The sequence below is a fragment of the Gopherus evgoodei genome, chromosome 5, assembly GCF_007399415.2.
Source record: "Gopherus evgoodei ecotype Sinaloan lineage chromosome 5, rGopEvg1_v1.p, whole genome shotgun sequence".
NCBI classification, from domain to species: Eukaryota; Metazoa; Chordata; order Testudines; family Testudinidae; genus Gopherus; species Gopherus evgoodei.
This window is the reverse complement of record NC_044326.1, coordinates 18,275,247-18,287,524: the sequence shown is the minus strand read 5'-3', so window position 1 is coordinate 18,287,524 and position 12,278 is coordinate 18,275,247. Positions and strand designations below refer to the sequence as shown.

The following is a 12,278-nucleotide window of genomic DNA, read 5'->3' as shown; positions in this document are numbered from 1 at the left end:
TGGTAGGGAGGATCAAAACGTGTTTTGTAACCAGGGAATTTGAGAGAATATAATTTATTTTTTGCCTATTCAATGGATTATTAAAAATGAATATTACATAAAAAGAAAAGGCTGAATTTGGGTCTGCTTCTGCAATTGTTCTGGGACACAACCCCCATCAGCTTCAGGGGAAATGCTGCTTGAGTAAGGACTGTACCTTCCCCAAGCGGCCCAGCCCGCACACGAGTTCATGCATTTTAACACAAGGCCAGCTTTCAGGATGTGGGACAGTGCAGTCTCTCTCTTATCAGCAGTCCAGATCTCTCTATTGCATGTTCTGAACTTGTCCTATGTCAATGTAACTCTTGCACAAGAAATGAGTACAAGATGGGGTCATCTCAGCCTTCATTTTCAGAGCGTACACAGCTCTCATTGCCGTCAGTTGGTGCTCAGAGTATTAGTACCTCTGAAAATCAGCCCAGCAGTGCCTGGAAGCCAGGACTCCTGGGTTCTGTACCACAGCAAGTGACTCTTGCTGTGACCTTCCATTTATAGATGAGCAGGTAGAGAAATTATCTTAAAGTAGGAATAATACTACATGCCTAAATCAAAGGGATCTTGAGATGTTCACATCATTATCTCTGAAGTGCTCTGTGAGCCCAAGATGACACATGAAGCATGTCAGTATTTACCATGCAACTGCAGTATGCATTAGAGATCTGCACAGCAAACTGAAGAGGAGAGAGTTCTTTCTGCAGAGAAGTCGACTAAAGATCAAAATTCACTGCTCCATGTAATGTAGAGTTTGTGGAAACTTGGCATTTCTAAATTAAACACTGAAGCATCACCAAGAGGAAAGAAAGGGGACAGCGCAGAAGGAAATACCTGGTAGAACCGTCAGCCAAGCAGAATGATGTGAAAACCCAATAGAATTCCCAGCGAGACAAGTATATTCCCCTGCATCCTCAAAAGTAACATTTCGCAAGTACAGTATTTCTAGCTCCTTATCCGTTGTGTTAACACCTGCCGTCTACAGGGGAAAAAAAATACACATATATACAGAGAGGAAAAACAGAGGATAAGCCACATTCCCAGCAAGTTTGAGGACACCACACGGATTTACAGGCAAATTTCAAAAGCAGATGAAGATTTTTTTGCTTGTTTGTTTTCAGTGGCCCATCTTCCACATTTATTTATTCATTCCCGTTTGCAACCTGTAGTAAAAGCAAAAGGTTCCCTTCACCAGGCTCTTACTCTGTCCCACTAATGAAGCATGCAAGCAAAAGCATTAAAAGGAAAAATTGCCCCCACAATAGGACTGACTGTTGGTTAGCAGGGTGAGTGTGGGAACAAAAACAGAGCTTGTAAGGAGAAGAGAAAGAAGAGATGTAGAGAGGAAAGGGTAAAGTGCTGACTAGATAAATGTTGACTTAATACAGAAATATGTTCATCAGAAGGACATTATTTTTAATATCAATTTTAACACCAAAAGCTTATCTATTAATAATACAGCTCTTGATGCTATAATGTAATTCTGGATCATCATTAGAAAGCATCCTTTAGGGAACATTCCTACATTATCAGGGAGATAGACTGGCTGACTAGCCTCTCACTTTATAATTAGTTGAAAATTTTCAAGACATAGGCAAAATTCTTCTGGAGTGTAAAACAACAGAGTTAAACCAGGGACTGACTGGACTCTGCTATTCTCTACTTATGCGTTTGTCTGCATGATCTAATACCGATGTCAATTGTGAATAACTATTGGGAAGGAAAAAGTCTGTTTACTGACTTTACTAATATGGGCAAAATCTTCAAGTGAATCTGATTTCTTAGAGCTTCGAACATCAAAGGTCATTAGCATGCAATCCTGTTATCAGCATTCAGCTGTTAGGAAGAGAAAAGAATACGAGCAGAAAAAGCTGACAGTCATTTTATTGTGGGAATTTTTCCATTGCAATTGATGTATAGGCATTTAATTCTTTCAAACTAATTAGCAAGGAAATAAGGTAAAGCCATTCAGCATCAGTTGACAGGGTTTAATACAAAATGAATAGTCATTTTAATCACTAGCTTCTTAAAATGTTAAAGCTCATTCTTGCAGTTGCTAGGGCCTTGGGACAGAGTCTATAGTTTACCTGGTTTTGGTTTGCGAATGTGGAGCCAAAATGGTTTTTCGGCTATGCCTACGAAATTGTTGGCTCTACACAGATATTCTCCTTCATCTTGTTCTGTCACATTGAACAGATTTAGGTTAGCATCGGCTTCAGCGTTTTTACTGATCCAAGACTGCAGGAACAGACAGAAACCTGAACTTCAGTAAACCAAACAATACCTCCATCGAAGCTATGTTAGCTTAGGACTGATTGAGCATGACCGTTGTATATTTTAATTTCTGCTCACCTTACTCACACGAGGAGAGCTACTGAAGACTTGAGTGAGCAAGGTGACCTGGATCTGGCCCACTAACACTGCACGAGTTCACTCCTCTCCTTTTACTGGTGCTTCTCCAATTAAAAGGCATACAGAATCTCTCTTTTAAAAAGATAATTACCCTGTTCTGCATCTAATGGCAGCCAGAAAGCCAAAGATTCTATGGTTTCTTAATAACTCTGTAGACAGAAGCAGCAGGAAAAGGGCTTACATGGAGATTTGTGTTTGCAACCGAACTCAGCAAATACTGTTTCAATTATCAGGATTCCAAAATAGAATTTGGAGACAAAATATAAGCAGTGGCAGTCTGAAGCCTACTGCTGACTTTGCCTTTCAGAAATTAGCTGTAACTTTTTCCACTGCACATAGGAGACTCTTCTTTACTAAATAAAGTGGTGCATATAAATCAGTCCAACTTCAGACCATTAAATGGGGTTTTATTTCTCGTCTTCCAAACTGCTGCAATGGCATATAGGTTTGTTTCTAAACAGTTGTTTTTCTTTTGTCTGAAACTGTGCAACCCTGTTGGACGGCCTCAATACATGCCTGAAAGCTTAGAAAAATACTCCTTTCAAGCCTGGGAGATAACATGAAGTATAGTGCTCTGTTATTCCCCTGCCTGGCCCAATCTACAGCCACAATGTTAGGGTCTGATTCTGCAGCTCTGACTTGCGAAAAGGACTGCAGGATCAGCTCCATAATCCCAGATGAGCCTAGGGTTCAAATTCTGATAGGAACTTTACAGTTTCAGGCCCAATCTCACTGCTGATATTCAAACTTTGCAAAGTTTGTTTCAACTCGTCTTTAAATCGACTAGTGAGAAAGTTTCCTTGCTGCTGCTTCATTATTTATAACTAAACTCTCTGTGTATTGATGGAGAAGGTACAGTTTATCCTGGGCTAACACCATCCCTTGTTGGAGACTGGAATGAGGCGTTTTCAATCCCCCTGACTGGCACATGGAGAACATTCCTCCGTGCATCCTGCTAATTCCTCCTGTGTTCTACAGAATTCTTTTTGTTCGCAGGATTAGGCCCAGCTTTGTGGTAACTGATCCAGATGGCAGTTTGGTTTTGTCAAGCAATTTCAGAACGGATTAAAGTGCAGCATTAAATTTAATGATCAGGAGAGATTGTGCTCCCCCAGATCCACATGCAGGGGGAAATCTTGACATGCAGCTCTTCCTTCCCTCCTGCATGAAAGGGGCCTCAGCTGCTTTCAGCATGCCATCCAACCCATATTCTGGACTCCACAGAAGCCCCTCCGCTGGACTAGGGACTTGCCCGGGGTCAGGAGACTGGGCAGCTTCATGGAAGTGCATCATGTCCCTCCAATCCTGTGTAGATTGCACTGGAGGGACTTATAATCAGGAATCCCTTTTAAGGCAACCATAACTGGTAGCATGACTCCATTACAGCTGCTCTGCTAGGGACTGAGATCGGAGCCACTGTCTCCTCCCCTAGGGGCAGAACAAACCCTGCTCTATAATTATGTGGGGAAAGCTCCAAAGGGGAGGGGCAATTCAGCTCCAACACATTAGCACTTTAGTTACCTTATCTTTCGCGTTTTAAAAATAATAAACCATACAAAAGTGAGAATGACAAACCCAAACCCAGGCACAGTATTTGAGCACAAGGATGCGTCCTGAAATGGAAACACTCTGATCCCCGATGCCATAAACCAGCGTTAACACACCCAGATGCAGTGACAATTAATCAGAAGTAGCAAGGATAAGTGTGCTGTTTCCATTAAATAAAAATAAAATCAAACCTCTGTTTCCAAATGCCTGCCTAGGCTCACACCTTTAGCAAGGCACAGCTCACTCTGTCCAGAGAGAGGAGAAGGCATTGGGCAGTTCTAATAATCTAGCACCTCGGTTGCTCAGTGTTTAATTTTTAAACACTATTTACATGTATAATTCTTTGCCACAGCAGAGTAGGATCCTGGGTTTGTGACACGATCTGCTGTTTGCACAACTCTGTGAACTTCCAGAGGTAGCAGCACTTTATTCTGTAAGGACCACATGAGACTATACTGAGTGGCATGTAACACAGCACTTGGTACTTTGCTGTGAAATCAATGGGAAATTAATTATAGGCATATTTTAAGCAAATCTTTATGCACAGCCAGAACAACAAAAAGTTTTATCAACTTGTGATGCCAAATAATGAAAAACAAACAAACAGTCTCCAACCATTTCTCCCACTGTGTTAGTTCAATCTGGGTAATGATTTCCAGGGTCTCTGGCTTCCATTATCATTTAACTGGCTGAGTTATAGGACGGTACATACAGTCTGACCATTCTTTAACTTCACATGTAGGAAAAAAAAAAGCGTGCCTTGAAACTGACAATATGCTGGATCTACTATGTAAAAGGGACATCGTCAGGTTGACAATCAAAGGCCAAATTACGTTCTCAGATACAACTGCAAATCTGGAGTAACTCCATTGAGCCCTGTGAATTTTAAAAATGGACTTACATAAAGCATCTCAGCTAACTGCAAAGAGTTTTAAAAGTAAACACTTTTCATGGTTTACACTGTTTTCTTTCTGCATTTGCTCAGGAAAATGGACCAGTCAGTTTTAAGTTTTGTTTGCCGGCGCTGGGTCATATTCTCTCACAACACTGGAAAGCCCCATTCAAGAAAACACTTAAGCACATGCTCAAGTTCATTCTTATGCAGCAGAGCACTTAGCACATGCTTAGCTTTAGGCTACCATGAGACTTCAGTGCTTTGCCAACTAGGGGATGCTTTCCTGAATCTGGGCTTGGATGAGGAGAAACTGCTTTAATGTCCTTGGTATGAGCAGTGAGAAGAGAATCAGGCTCATGGTCACATCCTTGTTCTCAGGCACCAGCACCATGTTGTGTTATTTAGGGTGCACACACTGTTAAAAGTAGGGGTATATGTGTACATACACACTTATGTAAATATAGGGGGAGTTCCATCCATTTTAGGCCAAATTTCACCTGAAAGCATCTCATTCATTACGACACAGTCCCCACAAGTGTTATGACTCTCACAACCATTTGCTTGTCCAGGGTATTTATCTAGGCTAGTGAACATAATCAGATAAGCTCTGACAGTTTCAGTTTGGGCTCAAACAGTGGCAGAGCTGTCTCAGGACACTTTCCTATCCTGCTTCCAGAAAAAAATGGGGGGACATTCCTTTAAATGACATATTTGTGATATTTTACTGTTAAAAGGAACTTTTACAGCTATATGTTCTGGCTCTGTGTGCCACTTAAAGATATCTAAAAAAGATATCCCATCTGCCCAGAATACTCTCATTATCCTTCCCCTATAAACACTGGAACAATCATATAAGGGAAACTTGGAACGCACAGATGATGTGATTTAAACAAGGCTTTCCCCCCTAGGACCTGTGGTGTTGAACTGCTGATGCTGCTGGTAGGGGGGACTCTGTTGTGTTTTAGAATTCCATTTTCGACTTTGTTTATGAATATCTAAATAAAGTTCACTTCTCACCACGAATGAGAACACCTAATCTTTGGACTGAACTCTCAGTGTGAGCGCTGCATAGCTACAGGGAGAGACTTATTTTTTGAGAGGAACAAGGGGAAGGAAAACCATTCCCTCTAATATGTATCTTTCCCGGTTCTAAACAGGACAAAATTTTCAGATGCACTCAAGAAACTAAGCAGCCTAAGATCATGTTCATAAGTGACAAAGGAGTTTCAGAGCATAAATCCCACTGTTTTAATGAAAGTTGGGTTCCTTTCAGCCTGTAAGTCATTTTGGAAAATGCTATCCTTAATGGCATTTATTTGCCCCCTCATCTACATACTTGTGGGCGGTTTAACAAATTGCCAAATAATGATGTCACCTGCACAGTGCTGCATTCACCCCAGTCCACAGCTCTGAGCTCTCTGTATGTCTCCTCTTCCCCACAGCACCAGCTATACATTTCACCAATGAACAGCACCCACGAAAGCTCATGCTCCAAAATGTCTGTTAGTCTATAAGGTGCCACAGGATTCTTTGCTGCTTTTACAGATCCAGACTAACACGGCTACTCCTCTGATACTTGACTAGCACAGTAGTTGGTAATCACTGTAACTCTGACTGCGATAGGGCAGAAGACTGTACACGTCCTGACAGTCTGAGGCAATACTTAGCTATAATTAATCTAACATGACACTAGATATCATTGTTGTCTCTCATCAGTTAGGTACCAAAGCCTCATCTAGCTGCAAAAACATGATCCTAAAAAGACAGAAAATGGAGTTCCTAACAGAGCAAGGCTTCAAACACAACTGCTTTTTACTTTTCTCTCTTTTTTTTTTTTTGAAATGCACAGATTAAAAATGTGATGCCAAATCCAGTCTTTAGTGACCTCTGTGCAAAAACCAAAGTTTGGCCCGTGGTTTATACCTTGACAGTTTCACTTTTAATTTAAACACACAAGAAAGATGCCTTACCTATATTAGTAATACAGCAAATGAATAGAGCTGAGCATAAAAACCATCTCATCTACTTCGCCCATTATGGGTGAAATCTTGTCCCCACTGAAGTCAATAGCAAAATCCCCACCGACTTCAATGGAGTCAGGATCTTACTCTGTGGATGTACATTTTCAGAAGGCCTCGTTCATTTTATGCCTTCAAACTTTGAGAGTGGTTGTTTTGAACAGGCACCTCTAACCTTTGGCTAACTGAGGAATCTGCACATTCACTGCCATGGAAGTACAGAGCACACCCTTCTGGATCAACACGAAGATCTATAACTTTCTGGCAATACTGAATTAGCATTGGACAAAGCAGGGATCCAGGAAGGTAACATTTCTGGGAATCCTTGTAATATCTAAGCAGTTCAGATGGCATCCCTGAGATAGTGAGACCACCGAAGAGGAGGCGTTCATCCTCCCTTGTATGCAAAAGCAAACTGTGTCTACCAACCTTGAGCACGGTGACATATGGAGTCCCGTTGGATCCATATTTACTGCCGTTAACTTCCACGTGTTTCAGCCACTGGATGTGAGGCTGGGCATCACTGTACACCTTGCAGTGGAATTCGACATCACTCCCTACCACAACAGTCTGGTTGGCAGGCAGTCCTGCCTGGAGGATAGGCCGGTGAGGTGACCTTTCTGAAATGAAAAAGGGGAACCCGTTTTTAACCTCTCTCCCCACTGAACATGCCTGTCTGTAGCTTTCGGCGCCACTGCCAGTGTCTGCACAGGAGCTTGTACTAGGGCTCATGAAAGGCACTGGATGAGCAAGAACAAAGAACACAGCTCTCTGCTCTCCCACAGAATGGGGTACACCTGGGGAGCTGCAGCATAGGCTTCCCAGCCACTGCCCCAATCAACAATCAACTGCCCTCAGTCCTGAACAGGAAGAATCACCTTCAGCATAGCACATTCACTCCTTGAACGCTCGTTGAGAATGAAGGCCAGCTAGGTTATGGACCTGTGTCATTCACTTCAGGGGATGGGGTATATGATTAAGCTGAAAATCATCACTGCACATAAACCATCAAGCAGCCTCTTGACGACAATGGCGTATCAGAAGTTAAGAGGAAGTAGACAAATCTTACCTAACACATCTAGCTGGTAAGTGTGCCTAATGCTGCCATATTTGTTCTCTACAACGCATGTGTAGTTCCCTCGGTCTGACGGAACCACGCTCTCCATCACTAGGCTCCACTGCTGATGCCGTAACTAGAGGGAGGAAAAACAAACCCCAGTCATCCATAAGGCATCACATTTCATTGGACCATTATAATCAGTGAACAAATGGCAAAACACAATGGGCCTCATTTTTGTTTATTCCCAGGCGTCTTTCACTCCCACTCTGCCAGTGTGGTGGGGCTGCAGCACGTCTGTAAATATAAGTTCTGACCACTTTAAGGACAATTTATGCTGCTTGCCTCGTGTACAGTGGTCCTTATGTGAGAATCAAGCCCAGCGACTCAACTGTGCAGAGGGCTGTATAACAGGCTCCAATCCTGTCTGGGGCTGTAGGTGCTCCCATAATATAGATAATGGGCCGTAAGCCCGTTGGGGCATGGACCATCTTTTTGTTCTACGTTTGTACAGCACCTAGCACTATGAGGGCTGGGTCTACAACTAGAGTTCATTGGTGCTAAGATCACACAAATAATTGTTAGCTGCACTTCTATGTTGCGCTTTTCATCAGAGGGATTGGAAGTGCTTCAAAGACATTAAATAAGATAGCATCACACACTCCAGTCAACTGAGGGCCAGAGAGGTTAAATGGAACCCATCAGCTTAAAGAACCACACCTTTGGGTGTTTTTGGCAGATCTTTAACCTACTTGTGTTACAAGTAACACTCACCCATCGATCAGTAGAACTGAAAGAGACCAGGGAGTAAAAAGAAATACTATATTTTACAGTTTGTTTACTCTGGGTATTAGGCAGCACTTTATGTACAGTCAGCCTCACTATTTCCTTCACATAGTTATCTGGTTCCCTTTCTCATTGGATACGCCTTCCATTGGGTAACAGGTGAGAGACACGATTAAAAACCATAGGAAAACCATGAGTGTGAAGCACAAAACTGTCAGGGTGACCCTGGCTCGAGTGCTGTACATGAAACTCCGTGTCCTTTTTTTAACTGATTGGATTTCAGACCAATGGTGTCCACTTTAAGTGACGTGGCCAAGGCCGCAGGGGCCCATCAGTTAACAGAGTTGAAAATGAATGCTGGTGTCCTTGCACAACTCACTAGCCAACTCTCAGTTAAGTGAGATCATATATGTGGGAAGCACTGAAAATCTCGAACCGATGTAGAAAGCAATTGTGAGCAGTCAAGACTCAAAGTGATTCATGCACACACACAAACGTGCTCGGTATGCATAATCCCCGTGAACAGAGTCAGTTAACCTGTCCACGCCTCTGGACGTTAAATTAGAAGCCATCTGCTCCCAAACAGCTGTCAACAATATTTTATTAATGTGTATTGGAGCGGATTCTTGGTACATAGAATCAACAGGCATAAGTGATGCCAGTTCTGCACACTACAGAAGACCAAAGGCTGATGCAGAAAATTAGTGTGTCATCAATTGTCGGCACTTTTAGCTACTGCAGGTGAATTCAAACGGGGCTGCTGTAATCATCTTTCACTAGTTGTTATCTGGATCCTCATGCCTTGTTTTAAAGGGATCAGAGCACAATTGCACTGTCAAAAGCAGTGTTACTACACTAGGCATTGGGTGTAAGGGCTATGAAGCAACCATGGCTTGGTTTTAATGGAGGAAGTCACACTCTTGCCATAAAGCTAGATTTTCCCCCAATCTTTTGTATCTCAGCATCTGCACAAGTAACAGTGTTGACTGGCCCATTTTCCTAACCTTGTTTCTAAGTGCTGACAACAAAGCATGTCACTGTATTTAAATGTATACGTAACAGAAAGACGGAAAGGTTTTGGCTGCTGAGGATTATGGGTCCAATTCTGCACCCTGATATCCAATGCACTCGTGCATCTGAGGGCTGAATCCGGACCAGAATTTCACCATGATTAGAGCATCTCTTTACTGACCCATCTCTTTAATGATACTCCTCCTGGATATTCCACTGGGCATTTTGTCATGTAATTTACAGGTGAAATTGGACCAGACTTGATGCCTGCACTTGGGGGTACGGGGATCTCGATCTAAACCTGTTAATGACCTATCGCTCTAGTGACTTGTATCGTAGCCTTGCATCTGCACACCCCTTTTAATCCTTCTCTCCTAGGCATCTGTAAAGCATCTATCATGGTAGCATCTAGGATCTGAACTCCGGTAAAGCTTGGCTCCAGATACGAAGCATGTGGCAGAGCTGTGTCATAACCCTAGATCCAAACACCCAACCATGTGTCTTGCCTATTCTAGACAAAGTGTCCATCACCTCATTGTACGTGACTTGAGTTCTGGGGAAGTGGGATCTGAATAGAGATTCAAACTGTGGCTCTGAGCTGTGTTCCTGTGACACAGAAGGTGTCTGGAAAGGTTTTTAAAAAACAAATGAGGCAAAGTTTTAGTCGAAAGCTGAGTCCAGACCCAAGGGATCACAAGAAGGACGTTCCCAAGTTTGGGCAGTTGCTGTATTTGATAAACCATTAGAAACACAAAGTAACTCTTTGCAGACTTTAATCAAATCAGTGAGATACTGGAAATCCCTCTGGTTTATTTGGTGCTCTCATTCTTGGCGTCTTGTGAGATAAACATTTGCAGACACACTTAGAAACTCAGCCCATGGTTGCTAGACTGGTATGCAAGCTGGTGCAATGGTCTGGGGAGGGATAATCCTCAATCTCCCTCTTCCAGCCCCCTATTCCCTTCTAGGGTCATTTAACACACACAGGCTTACAATATTATAGATTCCAGCAAGGATTTAACTATTAATTCTCTTTGGGAAATTTCATGTGATAAGTCATATGAATTTCGCTCCTCTGCCATTTAAGGATGAACTGTATAGAATTTATTTCATCTGTGTTTGGAAGTCTTCTTTTCCTCTCTTTTGAATTTTGATGCACATTGGTGGTATCTAAATCCCATTTTTTAAACTATTCTGAACTCTGGAGAAAAAGAGAAAGAGGAAATGTTAATTTGTGATTCTATCCTTTGTAGGTTAATCCACTGGGCTTGATCCTCAGCTGGTGTAAACTGTCCAACCTCCACCAGCTGTGGATCTGGCCATTCACTTTCACCGGGCCTAAATCCTGGGATGGGAACTCAATGGTATCTGCAGAGTTTAATCTTCAATAAACGATACACTGAATTGATTTATTTTTTTTACTTTCTTTCTGGCACAGATCCTCACTTGATATAAGTTGGCATATTTACAAGAGACGAGGGTCTCTATCTAAGCTCTACAAGGGTAGGGAGCAAGGAAGAGAGAAACAAAGGGGTGTTTCTGTGTCTAGAGATGGAGAGAGAGTGAGTCTGTGTCTGGACCTGGTGTAGGCACCCTATGGCACATGTGCCGAAGGTGGTGCACAAGCTGATTTTCAGTGGCACTCACACTGCCTGGATCCTGGCCACCGGTCTGGGGGGCTCTGCATTTTAATTTAATTTTAAATCAAGCTTCTTAAACATTTTAAAAGCCTTATTTACTTTACATACAACAATAGTTTAGTTACATATTATAGACTTATAGAAAGACCTTCTAAAAATGTTAACATGTATTACTGACACATGAAACCTTAAGTTAGAGTGAATAAATGAAGACTCGGCACATCACTTCTGAAAGGTTGCCGACCCCTGGTCTAGACAGAGAGTTGGATTAAACCAATGGGGCTTTAACAGGCTCCACACTGCCTCTGATAGCTTTTTAAACATTTCCTTATTGCTGGAAGGTGCCTGGGAGAGAAAATAAAGCGCTGTGGTGCAAGAGACGTTACTGTGATGCAGAGGATGAAACTTTTCTATCTGAACTCGAGGGCAGATTCAAACCACAGAGAAGTGGGAAGTGGAATTACTTTTAACTTTAGGGTTAATTCTTCGAGCATAATTTAGTGCAGCTGTCGTCACACATTTTTGTTAAAACTACACATTCAAGCCTGAAAGCAGTTCATGATGATCCGTACAGCATGTAATTAGTACAAAATGTTTGTGTTGTACGGGGTGATTTGGAAATGTTATCTATTATCAGATCAGTTGCAGAGAGGAATTACCTCCCTGTTCTCCTCTTGCCTTAACTTCTCCAAAGAACTGGAACTGCCTGTGCGCCCTCACCCTTGTCAACAAACCACAATGTGCTGATTAGGAAGCTTCTGTGTGACTCTGCTCTGTTTATAACCATCCCACCAGCTATTCTTTTGCCCAAAATGGTAAACGGGAAGGCATTTGGTATAGTATGGCGGGGAGGGGGAAAATCAAGAGCAATTGATTTTCCT

General features: G+C 42.4%; 1 protein-coding gene across 7 annotated transcripts in view; it reads right to left on the bottom strand.

The window, feature by feature from the left end:
• The window catches only part of FGFR3 (fibroblast growth factor receptor 3), a 75,716-nt gene that overhangs the window by 16,014 nt on the left and 47,424 nt on the right, over nt 1-12,278 (bottom strand). For 4 of the 7 annotated variants that reach the window (XM_030564186.1, XM_030564187.1, XM_030564189.1 and 1 more), the window contains 3 exons: nt 7,973-8,096; nt 7,333-7,523; nt 2,118-2,268 (listed from right to left, as the gene is read on the bottom strand). In XM_030564186.1, the coding sequence (XP_030420046.1) occupies nt 2,118-2,268; nt 7,333-7,523; nt 7,973-8,096 (466 nt within the window). Of the gene's footprint in view, nt 1-864; nt 1,010-2,117; nt 2,269-7,332; nt 7,524-7,972; nt 8,097-12,278 lie in introns of all 7 variants that reach the window. The other 3 variants (XM_030564188.1, XM_030564193.1, XM_030564190.1) reach the window with 1 other exon arrangement.